Here is a 16,074-nt window from a genome sequence, read left to right on the forward strand (position 1 = left end):
GAAAATTAACACCAGGTGTTGGCTTCCAGCATTTAATACTTAACAGTAGGTAAGCTTGATGATTTACATAGCTCCAGATTCAGAAAACCGAATCCTCCTTCAGTAATTGGTAATTGCATTTTCTGTAGAGATATTCTAGAAATTGAAAAACCCCAAAAACATTTTCTAAACAGAGAATTTATTTTGTGAAAATGTTTTCCAGATATTTGAACAGGAATTCCACTCAGAATATAAATTAATCTGGGAATAATATTCATTAAAATATTATATTTGTCATCTTCCTGTCTCTAGGCTGGTGTATAAGTCTTGACCGTCTTGCTGAATGGATAGTTTCTCATCTTAAGCTATACTTTAAAATGTTAAACTAAGCTTTTACTTAACTGCTTATCTTTCTTAGTGCTTTTTTTCTGTATGTTTACTTGGCAGGATCTGAATTATCATCTGCTGTTCATCAAACATGGGAAGACCTGCTTGTTTTTTTGGCTACACTGTTAAGAAAATGTGGCCATAGTGCACTACCGTTTGTAACACTTGCATTAGCAAAGCATTGGGCTTCAGTAATAGGTAATACCTGGTTTTAAAATAACTTAATATCTGCATAACAGAGCAAAGCCTTTGGTTCCCCGTTACCGGTTTTTGGTACCATGGATTATAGTATTCTTCAGAGACACCTGTCAGGAATGGGTTTATGCAGAATTGGGAAGTTGTGGTTCTGTTCTTGATTGGGTACATCATTTCAGAGGTTTTGTCTGTCAGATTGGAGGAGATGAAGAGCCTATTAATGTCCAAGAGCCACATGTAACATTCTGTGGTTGAGATAATGATGAAAAGCAGGTGAAGCCATGATTTTATTTTTCTTGGATTTGGAGGAGAACTTTAAGTTGGGCACGAGAACTATGTTTTTATGTACTCATCCCAGAACGTCAAGAAATTGTGCCACCATTTCTGGTAGCTGTAATCAAAGGTGGTTTGGGGGACTTGAAAGAATAGTCTGTAGGGCTAAATGCAAGCCTGAGGCCTCAGGTTGCCCACCTTTGCTTTAATGAGTAGTCCTTCCCCTTAAATTACTGTTACAAAACCCAATGATTTTATTGCTTCATGCAAAGAATATGGAACAGTAAGAAGCCTACAGTGGGACAGGTTTATAGCTGGGCACATTTATTTTTTTTATGTTTTTATTTATTTTTTATCCCGCCTTTATTATTTTTATAAATAACTCAAGGTGGCAAACATACCTAATACTCCTTCCTCCTCCTATTTCCCCCAAAACAGCAACCCTGTGAGGTGGGTTGGGCTGAGAGAGAGTGACTGGCCCAAGGTCACCCAGCTGGCTTTCATGCCTAAGGCGGAACTAGAACTCTCAGTCTCCTGGTTTCTAGCCCAGCACCTTAACCACTAGACCAAACTGGCTCTCAAACGTTCCTGCTAACTAAGGATTTTTTTCTTCAATGTATGCAAATCATTAATAATTATATATATAATAAAAGCTTATTTATTCATTCTTCCACATAAAAGGCTAACATGTGGAAGATGTATTAGTGGCACCTACGATGTCCATGGAAGTCTTCCAAGATACATCCGAGTAGGCATACCTGCAGCCATTGCTCTTTTGCGTAACTCAGTGTCCCCACCACTGCTCCTTTCCTGAGGCTGGACATTTTTTTTCTGTCAGAACCAAAGCTTTTAGAAATGTTTTCTCTCCCAAAATAATTTAGAAATGTTTTATTTCTTCATAATTCTCCCTAAAGACATGCAGACTTGGAATAAACCATTACTGAGGATTTGTTTCAGTTGTTAATAGTTTCCATTGGAGTCCAAAGTTTGCTTAAATGAAGGTTTTAAATGAAATATGAGTGGTAAGCCATACTTTTATGTATGGTCAACATAATCATCCGTTGCCTATTACCTTGTATTTGTATCTGTTTGTTCATCTCGTATCCTAGTACATCATTTAATGTTTATGAAAATGCTGCATCATAAAATTTGCATCTCTTTGACCTTTTAGATACCCTGTGTGAATGTATCCATCTTTCTACCAGACAACCTAGTTTGTGTGTGGCCTGCTTATATTTCTTAGCCCTTCTTTTTGCTGAAGAAGGGAAGAGAGAGTTCAACAATAAAGATGATGCTTGCTACCACCCAACAGTGTCTTTCCTTCTTGATGAGAAGAAGAACCAATCATCTGTAATCAAGCTCTGTGAATTACTCATTCAGGTAAATGTATGATCATCTGATACTCATGTACATTTTCCCCCAGTCTTAATCATTACACTGTAAATGCTTTGTCAAGCTAAGCAAGGTTTAGCTAAGGAGATACTTATTTATTTCTCAGAAAATATTCCGTTAAAAAGATGATACGGATGGCACAATTAGAGCCAAATAAGTTCAGAGTTGTTTAAGGCATTTACAGCCCAGAGTGACAGTGTTAGGGGCATTGTAGGAAATTAAAAGGAAAGCTAGATCCAGTGGCTTGACACAGTATTCCAGGCCAGGGGAAAGGGAAATAACCACGAGTCTGGAGCATATACCAGCAGTGTTTGTGACCATAATGCAAAGGCTTTGGACTGTCCAAGGATACAAGTTGGTGGTGCTGATTCCAGCAGGAAGGATTGTTAAGGAGGGGAGATACAAGGACAATAGTCTGTAGTATAACATGGAAAATTTCTTCCAGGGATAGGATCTCAGGCCTAATCAGGAGCTACAGCAGTCCAGATCTGTTGGACCTCACAAGTTAGTACTGAGAGTATGCTAGATAATCTCAAAATCTAGAAATTATTTAGTATATTATTTAATATGTTGCCCATTTTGTCAGTGCTGACACAAGTATATCCTGTTATTCTTGTCTTATTCTGTTATTGTTTGTCTTCTCAAATGTAATTTTATGTGATGGAATGTCAGGAGAATGTGGAGTCATTACCAAGAAAACTACCCCCATTAGTCCTGGGAAAGTAGAAAGTGTGAGAAAGAAATTCAAACAACTCTGCCTTGATTGGGTTAGGTACAATTTGAAGTAGAGAAGCGTTCAAGATTTGTCACAATATTCTAACTGCATTAAAGTACTTTACAAGACTCCTGTTTCCTGACCTTGTATACTATAATAACAAACAGATTGCAATAGATTTAGGCCTCTTCTCTGTTACATACTGTATTATGGTCTAAAATATTACTAAGGTCTTTTATGTCTAACCTTTTCTTCTGAATTCTTGACATTGGATACAGAATAACTTTAGTTGTATAGCTGGTTCAGGTTATTAAAGCAGAGGTTCTCCAAATTGTGATGCTAAAACTTCCTGAAATAAAAATGAATGTGCGACACCCCTGAGCAATGATGTTAATAATAATATTATTGATACAAATCTCAGTAGCCCCTGGAAAATTAATTTCACAAATTATGTAAGTTCATATATGTTTGCAGATGACAACTAAGTGAGTAGCTAATACCTTAGAAGTGGGGTGCTTAAACTTCATAGCTAAAATAATAAATATATGTTACACACCCCCATAAATCTAACCAACATAGGTCTGCTGTGATCCTTGGCAGAGTAGTTAAAGACTAGTGCAAGCAGAAAGCGAGTGAGGAACATTCAAGTGGTTCCAAAGAAAACAGCTTCTAGGGAGGGAAGATGGATGCAAACTGGCCTTGGGGAGGAGAGTGGATGGGAGAACTGTGGGAAAGGACCAGGGACAAAAGAAGAGGCAACTCTAGGGGTGGTAGAGGAAATAATGTTTTAAATGACAATAGTCAACTAAATCTTCACCTTAAGCCTTGATTTAGCTATTCTTTTCTGTTCTTAATTCTGGTAATAGGTGAGTTACTCATAGTAAGATTTGTTATTTCCTTTTATGAGCAATTATATTTGGTTTCTAATGCTGTCTCCTGATGCTTTTACTTGTATTCTGACCTCTTTAACTGATTATTTATACCAGACAAATAGAATATAGGTCAAAAAGATAAGTAAATCTTATGTAAGTTCTTGCATTTCTCAACCAGCTATGGCCTGTTCTTCTTAAGTTTTCTTTCTGTTGATATGAACCGCTAATAATTTCCTCAAGTTCTATTTTAGTGTCAGTATAGCCTCCTTTTTATGATACATGCAACATGTACTATTTTGCTCTAATCATGATATTGATTATGCTGGAAGAGAACATCTCCAACAGATTATTATAATGGAGATAGTTATTTTAGCTGCTGGCCTGGAACAATGTCATATTTTGGGAATGTATTCTAACCCAGGAATTTACTTCATAGCTTTATTTCTACTAGCCATGTACATGCAAATCTATTTAATTGCTTGATGTCTGTTATTTAACCATAGTTTACTACGTTGGCTGAAATTTTATAAGATGTTATTAACTAAGATTAGGTGGAACAAGCCAGCATTGTCAATTATGATTGGCAGTTTGTGTTTTCAATGGCAAAATGGAAAGAAATGTCCACATTCCTTGTAGTTCTCTTGGACAAGGAATGAGAATGTAAAACCCAAGTTTTGCTCTATATATCCAAACTCGTACATAAGTAGGGGTGGAGTGGGGTGGTGGTGGATCACAGTAATAAATGAATGGGAAAACAAGAAATCACAGGAATAATAGATGAAATGTTAAGCAATGGTGTATTCTTGTTAAGAATAGTAGGTTTTTTTTATTATGATTAAAAGGTTCATACAGCTTAATTATTTTTTCCACTGTATCATCACAGTGAATGTCACCATTTCATCTTATGTATCTTTTGAACTTGTGCGTCTTAGAATAGAGATTTGATGTTGTTACCCTTTAACTGCCTAGAAATATGTGCATGATGGCATTTCAACAAATCAATTGCAGAGTGTGTGGAGAAGTCAGAGGTTGAAAAGGAAATTTGGGGGAGGAATGAAAGTGTTGTTTGTCACACCGACAATCTGATAATAACTCTTAGCTGTATAAAAGAAGGATCCTGGAAAGGGCATGTCAATACTACTGGAGCAGATGGATCCAATTGCTAGTTTTTAAAATGTGTACAATTGCAGGGGAAAGAATTAGAGCAGCACAATCAAGGCAAAAATCAGAAGCAGGTACATAAAATAAAGGAAACAAAATAACTTCTAACTTTCAATATTGAGTGTGGGAAAATAATAGTCATCATGCAAGTAGGAGGAAATGATTAACATTCTGGCAAAAAAATTGTAACCAGGCCTTGGAATGTTGGCAATGAGTTATTTGTCCAAAGAATGGGAAAGAAGAGCAGCATAGAGGATAGGAGGAAGCTATGATTGTAATCTCTTTGGGGACCATTTGAATATATTCCTGAATGGGGAAATTAAATCTAAGAGTTGGATATCCTTGTATTCAAATCTGGTTTCAACTAGTTTCCTAGAAACCAAACCAGGTGATGTATACGGAACCCAACTTTTCAAAAACTCAGTGGAAACATTTGGATAGCAAGAATAGCTATATTGTGTGTGTTTCTTCCTTTCTTTCTTCCTCTGTCCCCTTCCTAACACAGGAAGAATATAGTTACCAGTAAGATGTGCTTGGATATGGATGACCACTCACATACTGGAGGGGAGGGGATGAGGATGATTGTGGAAAAAGCTCTTGCTTGAAAATTTTATCTTCTGCATGAATCTTTGTCACAACCTTAATTTTCCATAACTTCTGTTCTACCACATCCTGATCAGTATATCATCAGTTCTATAATTAACAGCAGTTGTTCCTGAGATCTTCTCATGGTCAGGGGCTATTCATGCTGTATCCTTAAGCCACATGGGTTTGTGGGAGATAACCAGAAATAGGCTATTGTTTTCAACTATTTTTTTCTCATCCAATTTTTAATTGTTACAGTTGTCTGTTGAAGTTGATTGGTTAGTAAGTATTACCTTGCAAAAGTTAGAGTATGCAATCTGCAAAGCCAGGTGATGATCCATATGCATCACTTCTTTTTTACCCCCACAGTACCTTGTGTCTCTAAAAAGTATTCAATCAGTCCTTTTTCAGAGAATAAAAGGGGGCTATTTCATTGAGAGAGAGTATAAGCATCTGGTTTCCTTTTGCGTATAGTATAGTAGTAGGTAAACCATAATAACATATAAATAGTCTTTGGGCCGGTAATGTAGATAAGATATTGTATAAGTCTATCAAGTCATCGTTGTATAAGAAAAATGGTTTTAGAAAGTGAATACTTTTTGAATTGTAATGGGGCTGGCTGAAACAGTTTTAAATTTTCAGTGAATCTGGATCCTGAAGCTAGTCTTTCTCATCTGTTTTGCTGTGATAACGAGAAAGCTCCTTGCCTGTTAAAAAGAGGAGGAAGAGGAAGAAGACAAAGAGCTACAGTAGTTTTTTGGAGATGAAAATAGTGGATCTTTCTTGAGTCCCCAAACTGTGTGCTGTGTTATAGGAATTTAACAAAATCAATGTTACTATGTTTGAGTCAAGTCTGTTATTTTTTGTGTGCCCCTAAATGTTTCATTTCAGAATAGATGATGATTAATAAAGAGAATTCAAATCAATACTCGCAAAAGCATAATGTAGACATTTTTGCATTTTGGGATCTTATTTTTGTCTTGAATAATCCATTCTGCTTTTTTCACAGACCTATGAAGTAAACTCTTTTCAAGATGTGGTCAAACGGGTTACTGCAAGTGCCTTGCTTCCCTTTTTAGCTGTCAGTAGAAGTGCACAGAAATGTGCTCTAGAAGGTGAGATGTTGTTGTTAAAAGCTAGGGATTTTAAAGCAGGTGTCATTCATTGTGTAGTTATATAGAAAGAATGTTCCCATTGTAACAGCTTTATATGTCCAGCTGTTGTTGGGTCTGTTTCCTGTGATATGGATGATGGCTTGCTGCTTATGTTTACTGTCAGGGAAATTAAGACCCTGAGAGTCAACAGCGGGGTCTTGTTTTGCCACGTATGTTCTTACTGCGTGCATTCAACAGACTCTCATTGACACCATTACGGCCCATTTTCAACTGATGGTATCTTATGTGAAATGAATGATGAGAAGCTGTTGATTCCTGTTACTGGGATTTATGTACCCAGACAACCTGCCTTGAATATACATGTTCTCTTTCTCTACCCTGGTATTAGCTGTTTATAGATTCAGAACAATGATTGCAGGAAGCACTGTCAGTAGAATGCTCTTGAACTGGTATAATAAGGCCACCATGGAAAACTTTGCAAATACAAAACTTTGCAGAAACAATGTCTTCAAGAGACCTCCCCAATTGTTGCAAGCGCTTTGGAAATAGATTATTTTTAAAACCAGGAAAATGTCCACAATCTTTTTCTTCTTTGTCTAGAATTAAGTGACACTGGCCGTAAGAAAGTATTTTGATTCTTTCAAAACAATTAATGTGACTCCATGGCAAGTATTTTATGTTTCAGAATCAAAATGTTCTACTGTAGACCCGTCAGTTGCAGGACACTATTGGTCTGCTTGTCATTGGGCATTTGATAGAGAAGCAAATCTGAATGTAATGTGATTTTTATTCTTTACATTTTTCAAAGTTTTGCTGATGGATAATTCAGCTTAAACAGTATCAGATCTTCAGTCTATCACGCTAGGAACTTGGCTCATTGGCAGAGTATGCATTTGATCTTTGCACATTTTGCCAATATTTTTGAGCAGTTTGAGTAACAGAATGCATTTTTCTTTACAGCCAACATCATAGAGACTGGCTTGGAACAGATGAAACATGTTTATACAGAACTGAATCTAGCTTCCTTGAGGCTTGGAAAAGCAATCCAAAGAAAAAAGGTATTTTACAGTATTGATAGGAAAATTATTGAATATCTGAATGGTGTTCTTCCTACCCATTTTACATCCCAGTTTTGTGCATATAAGTTAGTGAGACTTACTCTCTTGTATATTTACATTTTAATATGCTGGGGATGATGAGAATCCAACACCTCTGGAAAAACAATATGGTACTTCTTTAGAATATTTTTGGACAGCACCCTGTATCATCACTGAATGGAGATGGTGGTTTAGGATGATGGAAGTTGTAGTTCACTATGTCTGGAGGGCTGCAGTTGCCATACAGCTATTAAGAATGCTTTCTTAAGAGTTATGTTTCACTCTGGAACTTCTCATCTAGTAGCGTTACCCAGATATGATGCCTCGATTTCAGATGTTTTGCTTTCAAATGAGTGCTTGTTCTGTCTATCTGCATGTTAAGCTTCCACTTGATTCTGAATATCAAATACTAAAGGTTAACTGTTACATCATGGGGCATACACTTTGAAGAATAGAAATAGTAGATGGTACGGAAGAAGCTTAATGCCTCTTACCTATTGTTTCACCTAGCTGGCCTTTCAACTGGCCTTCTAAGCTAGGTATGAAAATAAATGGGAGAAAGCACAGGATCTGCCTATAGGGCATCCTCACGCATGGAAAAGTTAAGCAGCCCCACCCTCCTGCCTTATGCTTAGCATTCTTCTGTACCTATCTGCCTTATATTATATTGCATCAGCAGTCATGGGCTGGCTGCAAATATTTACAGAGATACTGTGTTTTACTACCCTAAATCTTAAACAGCATCCAGTATGCTTCAAAGGGAAGGAAGGAGGGATGGAAGAAATCACTTATCTTAAGGGCATATATTAAAATCTTGACATCTCACTTTCAAAATTACCATTTCTGATATTGATTATGTGACTCTCTAAATCTACACATAAGATACTTACTACGAAGTATGCCTGTCCATAAAGAGGCTTTTATTGAAGTTGGAGGGATAAGCGGATGAGGGTGGTTTTTATTTCAACTGAATAACTTCCAATTCCATTAAAGCATAACCTGCTAATTAACATTTCCCAAATCTTATATGCAACTACATGACATGATTAGAATACCACTCAACACAACCTGCCTCCATGTACATTATAATCAGTTAGTGTGTAGCCCTTGTACAAAAAAGAATGAGGAATCCCAGTTGGATGGATACGCCACCATGTTATGTCAACAAGTCTTTTTAGATGGTATTCAATATTTTAATGTAAAATTGTTTGGAACAGTTAGCAGGGTCTTTATGTTAATGTGTACTTGTATAATTATGTCAATAGCAAGAGCAGACCTCTGGCGAGCCTTTTACAAAGATAGTATTTATACTGTTCCACTCTTTGCATTGATTTAGTTCCTTTCCTCCCAATGCTCTGTTGAGAGCAAACTCTTTTACTGACAGCCAGTAGATTTGCTTTGGTTGAAAATATAACATCCACTACAGATCTTGGGTAGCATCTCTCCTCCTTTATGCAGGATGGAACTGAAGTCCTTCCCTGTGTTGGATGGTGACTAAACTTCAAAGGTTTTTTTTTTACACCCCACAGAAGATAAATACTGATTCTTGATGGCAAGATGGACCATGCTTGGTTAAATTCATTCAGAAGCAGGTAGTACTGTATGTGTCATATAATCAGATCCTGTGTGTGTACTGATCTAAATCAATTTTTTGTTCTGCCAGGAAGATGGTCTCAGCAAAGAATTAAAACTCGCCATGCAGCTCCTAAGAAATTGTTTCTATCAAAATGAATCCTGCAAAGTAAGAGACAAGGGAGATGTCCAACTATCCAGCTAAAATGCGCCTGTCTTTTTGGGGATGTAACTGCTGGCAACTTTGGAAACAATCTGCTGATAGCCTTCACTTTCCACTTTCTGCTAATTCAACTATCTATCTATCTATCTATCTATCTATCTATCTATCTATTTATTTATTTTCTATCCTACCTTTATCATACTTTTTCTACCCCACCTCTATTAACTGCAACATACCTAACACTCCTTCCTCCTCCTATTTTCCCCACAACAACAACCCTGTGAGGTGAGTTGGGCTGAGAGAGAGTGACTGGCCCAAGGTCACCCAGCTTGCTTTCATGCTTCAGGCAGGACTAGAACTCACAGTCTCCTGGTTTCTAGCCCAGCACCTTAACCACTAGACCAGACTGGTTCTATATATCTATAGATGCCTATGGATAGCAGTGGTGATGGAAATGGATTGTTTAGAAATGTGATGAAAAAAAGGACACCTTTCTTTTATTTCCCTTCCAGATTGTGATGGTTTTGTGTACATTCTGTGTCATGATAACTATTCAGGGATGTGCAGGGGGTTGATGATGTGAGTGGCAGCTTGGTCCCTTGCTTTATTTTAACACACCTGAACTTGTATTCTGTTTGGGGTTAATATGTGTGTCTGTGAGACACTAGGCTGAAAAATTGCTGTCTTTATGTTGCAAGAGGAAGTAATTATTTTCTTCCCAAGTAACATTTATACCTCTAATTCTACCTTTCCCAACTTGGGCCCCCTCTGGAGGCACAGACTCCACCTCCCCAAATCGTCTGTTTGGGGAGCTGAAGTCCTTATCTTTGCAGAGTGCCCAGACTGGGAAAGATTCTTCTGTGGTTAATGAGCCCTCAGATTTCGCATTGGCCTCACAATTGCACTTATGAAAGTTGTTTCAGTATTGCAACATCTTCTCATTATTTGACAGACAGCAGCCCTTGGAACTCATCTTATTTCCATTTTGCACGCTTTGTGGCCATGGCTTCTAATGGACGATTCCATGATGCAAGCCGCATTGCATTTGCTTTGTGTCTATACTGCAAACTATCCTTCAGGTGAGTGATGCTTCAATCGTTGCTGCATGTTGCAAGTAGCCATTAAAGCTAAAAGGTAAAAAGAAAGAACCTAACTAGAGTTAGCGTTTGTTCAGAACTCACTCTTCTAGGTCCTCATGTTATGCAAATGAAAGTCCCCACCCCCATTTATTACAGGTAGTCCTCATTTAACGACTGACTCATACAGTTACGACAGTGATAAAAAAAGTAATTTTGTGACCAATCCTTGCATTTACAGCCTTCACAGGTCTGTAAAGCAAAGGAAAGCTGAAGTAAGATGGTAAGCACAGTTACAGTTTCACTTTGCTTAATGACCAAGTTGCCAGTCCCAATTCTGGTCGCTAAAGTAGGACTACCTGTATTCAAACAGACATGGAAACACACATGCCTTCCTACTTCTGTAAACGGTTGATACTATATGGGCGTGTGTGTGAGAGAGAGAGAGAGAGAGAGTTATGTATTTGCTCTTTATAGCATGCTTTTATTCTTTTCCTCATAGCAAATATATTCCTTTTCTATCAATGTTGGCATAAAGTACCCATGTAGAATTATCTACCGATCAACCAAACATTAACAAATATTAAGATTTCTTAATACTTACATGGGTGCACTTGTTGGGTGATGCAGGCACTTGGTGACAGCATCTGACTGGACTAACATTTCGTTTGTAAGAAAATGTAGTTCTTCATAGTCTATCAGAGTGGGCAACCTGAGTTACAAAAGCTTCAGGGCTTGTTTTTTACTAGATAAATCAGTGACTAATGTGGGTGGATAGTTCATGAACCCGTTGTATCTGCAGAAGGTGAATAATCTTCTTGTAGTTGAATCTTCCACATTAATCTATAATAGAACCTACATGTTAGTGGTGTTCTCTACTGAAACTTTTGCAACTTCTTTTGTGGGAGTATATTGACGTCAAAAACTTAATAGGGAAGAGTACAACATTTGATTCAAAGCATGATGAGATGTCATGGAAAGCAAATGAGTTTGTATTTAAAAATAGCCTTAGAAGTCTTCATGAATGCTTTAATTTCTCTGCAAAGAGAACCTGAAAAAGTTAATGTGTGCATCATTACAGTCATAGCATTAATGTTCTCAACTTCATAAAAGTTGAATTCAGTTTAAGTTAGGTTTCATTTTAAATTTTATATCTGTATGATGATCTAAATAATTCCGCATGTCCAAGCCCTGGCATGTTTTGATTTTCATTTTCAGACAGCAGCATTGTACTATTTGTGACAACAGAGACTACTCTCTTTAAACTAAGACTGCATTCAAAAGCAACTTATAATATGGTGTGGTATATTTAAAAGAAAAACATCAGTTTCATTATGCATACCAAACCCTTGGAAATGCGTCCAGTACCTTTTTGAGTCATAGCCATGGCTAAGGTCTGTGCCCGCAAACCAAATTTGTTTATGCCTCATAGCTTAAATTAAGTTCCTCGTAGCTCCCAGCAAATGTTTGTCCCTGTGTAAAAATACATCAGTGAGAAGTCATTAATAGTAGAGAAGTCTTCAAATTTTACTATCTCTGACTCAAAATTTGAACTTGAATTACTTCTGATGCTTAGTTGAAAGATCAGGCAAGCATTACAACCCCCAAATTCTTCTCTAGCTTGGATTTTTAATCTGATAGAAAAAAAAATCAACTCCTATGCATCTGTGTGTCTTCAAATATCCACCACTTAACTTTGCTGGTAACATCCAGAACTGTTTTAAAGTATGAAGTACTGATAAGGAACTAATGCCAGATCCATTGTGCATGGAATGGCAAATATAAATTGAGTGCTTGCCATTCTCAAAAATGATGTTAGAGATTATTTTCATGTGTTACTGCATGGCTTAATACATGCCATATTCTTCAAAGTACCACAATTACTTTAAAAATGCATCATAATATGCTCCTCATGCCTGAATTTCCAACATTAGATGATGGAAAATTATTCATATTATGTTTTATGTCATTGTTTTATGAAGATGAATGATCAAGTCCTTGGTAGATGTACTGTATCTTCATAGAATATCTGATTCCCAACATTACATGTTATGCCAGTGAATTCTGTCATGTTATGTCTTAAACAAGAAAGCTTTTCTTTCTTCACTTCTTCTAATCATCATGAATCACTCCCTCAAATAATACATTTAGATGAAAAATACCATCATGGCTGTTTTCAGCATAGGGCCAGAAGAAAGAGCTGGAGATGAGAGTGGGTGAGAAAACAAAAGGGATGCCCTGCTTGGAAAAGACAGATGATGGAATCTGAAACAAGGGAACCAACCTTTATAATTGTAGCCTTTTCTCAATTGACTATTTTTAAAACAAAAAATAGGGTGGGTTGAGAGAAACGAATACATGTGAAAGGGATAGAATTTTGTGTAAGCAATGTATTTATTTCCCCTAAGTATGGACCTGAAAGATGGATTTCATATGAGAAAAAGCTTGAAACAGGATTCCTTTTTCTACTCAACATTATACTCCTTAACAGTTCATAAAACAAAATGTGTTCTTTGATATTTAATGGTTTATATTAGTTTTTCTGAGTTCTTGATGCTCTCTGAGCTTGGTTGTTTGCTTGCAGACATTTCAGTACAACTAGGTAACAAAATCAGTGTGAGTTCACCCTGATGATGTTACCTAGTTGGGCGTTAAAACATCTGCAAGCAAACAGCCAAGCTCAGAGAGCAGCAAGAACTTCATAGTTTAACCCTAAGCCAAAGATATTCTTTTATATCAGGTTTATTGAAGGTTTTTGAAAACTGTAGTTTTAACATGGAATGAGATTGTTTGCCTGCAAACAGGCAACTTCATGAAAGGTCTTTTTTCCCCTCATATTTACACGTAACAACATTTTGATCTTTAAAGGCTGTGCTTCCCTTTGTGTGGCAAGTAGTGGCTTGTGCCCCTTCCAGACAACCCAAAGAACTGCAGCTGGGAACTCACTTATGCATAATATTATGAAGTTAGCAACTCAAACTCTATCTGAGAATGGCATCATTCAGCAGATGACCTTTAATCTTCTGGCAAACCTGGTTATATCTCAAGACTGTAAGGGTGTTCTTCAGAAGGTAGGCATTGAACATTCTGAATATACTAATAAAATTCAGGAAGTGGTTTTGGTTTTGTTCAATGCTCGGGGAAGATGTTAAGATAGCCTGTGTCAAGCAGAAAAATGTAAATGGAAGACTGTAGCTTATGGTAAAAAAATTACAATGCAAGCAAACGCAAAACACGGGAAACACAATTTTAATGAAAAGATTATATATGTATATGTGTACATGCACACATAAGTATACGTAGATATTGCATATTGCATCTATGGATTCTTAATGAATATCTTGTCTTTCTTACCTTTGAATCCTTTCTTACCTTTGAATTGTAGGGCTTATTACTGCAATGACTGCTCAGTTGTGGCTCCTAATTAAAAATATAAATATAAGTGTGTATAATTATGTGTAGTTTTTCATCACTGACATCCATTATGTAGGGAGAAACTTGCAGACATCACCACATCCAATTACATGTTTTCATCAGGCAGGTTACTGGCCGATAAAGGAGTATCAGAAAAACTGTCTTGTCTGCTATGTTTTTAGGTAATATTTCTACTTCCTAGCTCAGCAAAGCTTTCATTCTTGCATGTTTAATGTAAGCATCTTGGCATAGTTTGTACATGACTTACGCTCTAGGGATAAATTATATGCATTGTCAATATAATTTGTCATATGTCAGAACTGCCTTTTGTGGGAAAGTATCTCCTCTGCTCTTTGCTTCTTGTTTTTTTCGTGACAGGGTGGTTATCCTGAAATGAAATTGTGGGGTAAGGCTCTTCCCAGAAATGAAGGGTTGTTTTCATGCAGTGATTCTTCCTTGAATGGCAATGTAATTTCCTACATATGCCTGAAGGATGGTGTCAGAAACTTTCCCAAAGACCTTCATCATTAAAGCACTCCCCATCCCCACCCTGCAACTTTATTCTTAAAGCTCCCAGTGCAAGGCACAAGCTCTGTCCCTTTTAATAGTCAGGCCCAAGGTTTCTGTATCATTATGAATAATATTGTAACATAGATAGCTCTCTTCCTCAGGGTTATGTTCTTAAAGGTCTGACACCAAAAAGGAAAGAGCATGGGGAGGGCAGAGTGAAGCAACCAACACAAAAATTCTCAAGGTTTTATCATTCCTATAACTGCCAACTGTGATAGAAATAGGCTATCAAGAAGCAGCCCAGAGCTGTGGGTCTTTTGCTGGTCCTCTGAAGGAAGAGGAGCTTTTCTCCTCAGATTGGGCACCCCAAGTGGAGATGGCAGATCCTTGCTCTTTGTTTCTTTCTCACCACCTTTTTCTGTATACATAGATAATGTTGTCTCGACAGGGTGCAGGTTTCAAAAGTTAAAGCTACTTCTGATAAAAAGGAATGAGAACAATTGCAGTAATTGTTGAATGTGTGGATTGATTGAGTTGTTACATTTATATTTTCCAAGTTTAGGAAACTTTTCTAAGGCAGAAAACAGGTTATTAAAAGCATAGCTTTAGTGTGTGTGTTTGTGTGTGTGTGTGTGTGTGTGAGAGAGAGAGAGAGAGAGATTGACTACATATTTAAAAATCAAGTTAACAAATACATGAACAATGTAACAGCAGTAGTAAAGGAGTCAGTCAGTAGCTCACAGGTTTTTTTAAAAAATCACATTAGTGCCTTAAACTGAAAAGATGCAACAAGCTGGGAAGGCCCTTTGTCTAATATTAAAGGGAGCAACATAAGATGTTCACATAAGATGGGCAGTTTAAACAACGCCACAATTGTTGCTAGAAGGAGTGAAATAGATTTAGACTTCCATAATCATGTGAACTGTTAATATTTCCAATAATTCAGAAATGACTGAACTGTTCTCAGCCAGCTCTTTTATTCTGGATAGTTTGCTGAATCTGTCCCTCCCTTCCTCCTGACCTCCCTAAAAACATTGCAGTACAGCTTCCAGTCCTGTAGTTAGAAAGTGAACTTTTCACAACCCTCCCTCCCTCCCTCCCTGCTTTACATCTAGCCTGTAACCTTAAGTAATAAAATTATCCCACTAGCCTAATCCTTATGAAATGTGAACATATGTAAACTCGATTGTGTTTCATTAGTATCCATCTAGTATTTGGAATAGCTGATGGATGGGCAAAATATATGGGTTCTATTTTGATCTTCTAGCAGAAAATTAGTTGTTTGGTTGTGTGCAAGAGATCCCTCAGTTCAGCTTCTAGCAGCTCCAAGTATAGCTGGGAAATATTGAAAGCCCAGAGAACTGCTGGTATTTCAGTGGAGCAGCTGCCTATCTGCATAGCTTTTCCTGGCAGCATCTTAAGATACATGTTTATATCTGAAGGAAGCTTCCTTTTGGAGGCTTCTAAATTAATTAATGGATGTCTGTTTAATTTCACATGTCTGACAGGCTCAGTGCACATATATTCCTGAAGATAGCTGGCCATAAATATCTGTAGGAAGCATCAGG

General features: G+C 37.2%; 1 protein-coding gene across 2 annotated transcripts in view; it reads left to right on the forward strand.

Annotated features, from left to right (window-relative positions):
* The window catches only part of RTTN (rotatin), a 102,926-nt gene that overhangs the window by 75,879 nt on the left and 10,973 nt on the right, over nucleotides 1–16,074 (forward strand). For both annotated transcript variants that reach the window (XM_063299049.1, XM_063299050.1), the window contains exons 39-45: nucleotides 427–564; nucleotides 2,006–2,214; nucleotides 6,569–6,674; nucleotides 7,635–7,732; nucleotides 9,435–9,512; nucleotides 10,459–10,585; nucleotides 13,451–13,653. In XM_063299049.1, the coding sequence (XP_063155119.1) occupies nucleotides 427–564; nucleotides 2,006–2,214; nucleotides 6,569–6,674; nucleotides 7,635–7,732; nucleotides 9,435–9,512; nucleotides 10,459–10,585; nucleotides 13,451–13,653 (959 nt within the window). The remainder of the gene's footprint in view (nucleotides 1–426; nucleotides 565–2,005; nucleotides 2,215–6,568; nucleotides 6,675–7,634; nucleotides 7,733–9,434; nucleotides 9,513–10,458; nucleotides 10,586–13,450; nucleotides 13,654–16,074) is intronic.

Source organism: Candoia aspera, chromosome 3 (assembly GCF_035149785.1).
Source record: "Candoia aspera isolate rCanAsp1 chromosome 3, rCanAsp1.hap2, whole genome shotgun sequence".
NCBI lineage: Eukaryota > Metazoa > Chordata > Lepidosauria > Squamata > Boidae > Candoia > Candoia aspera.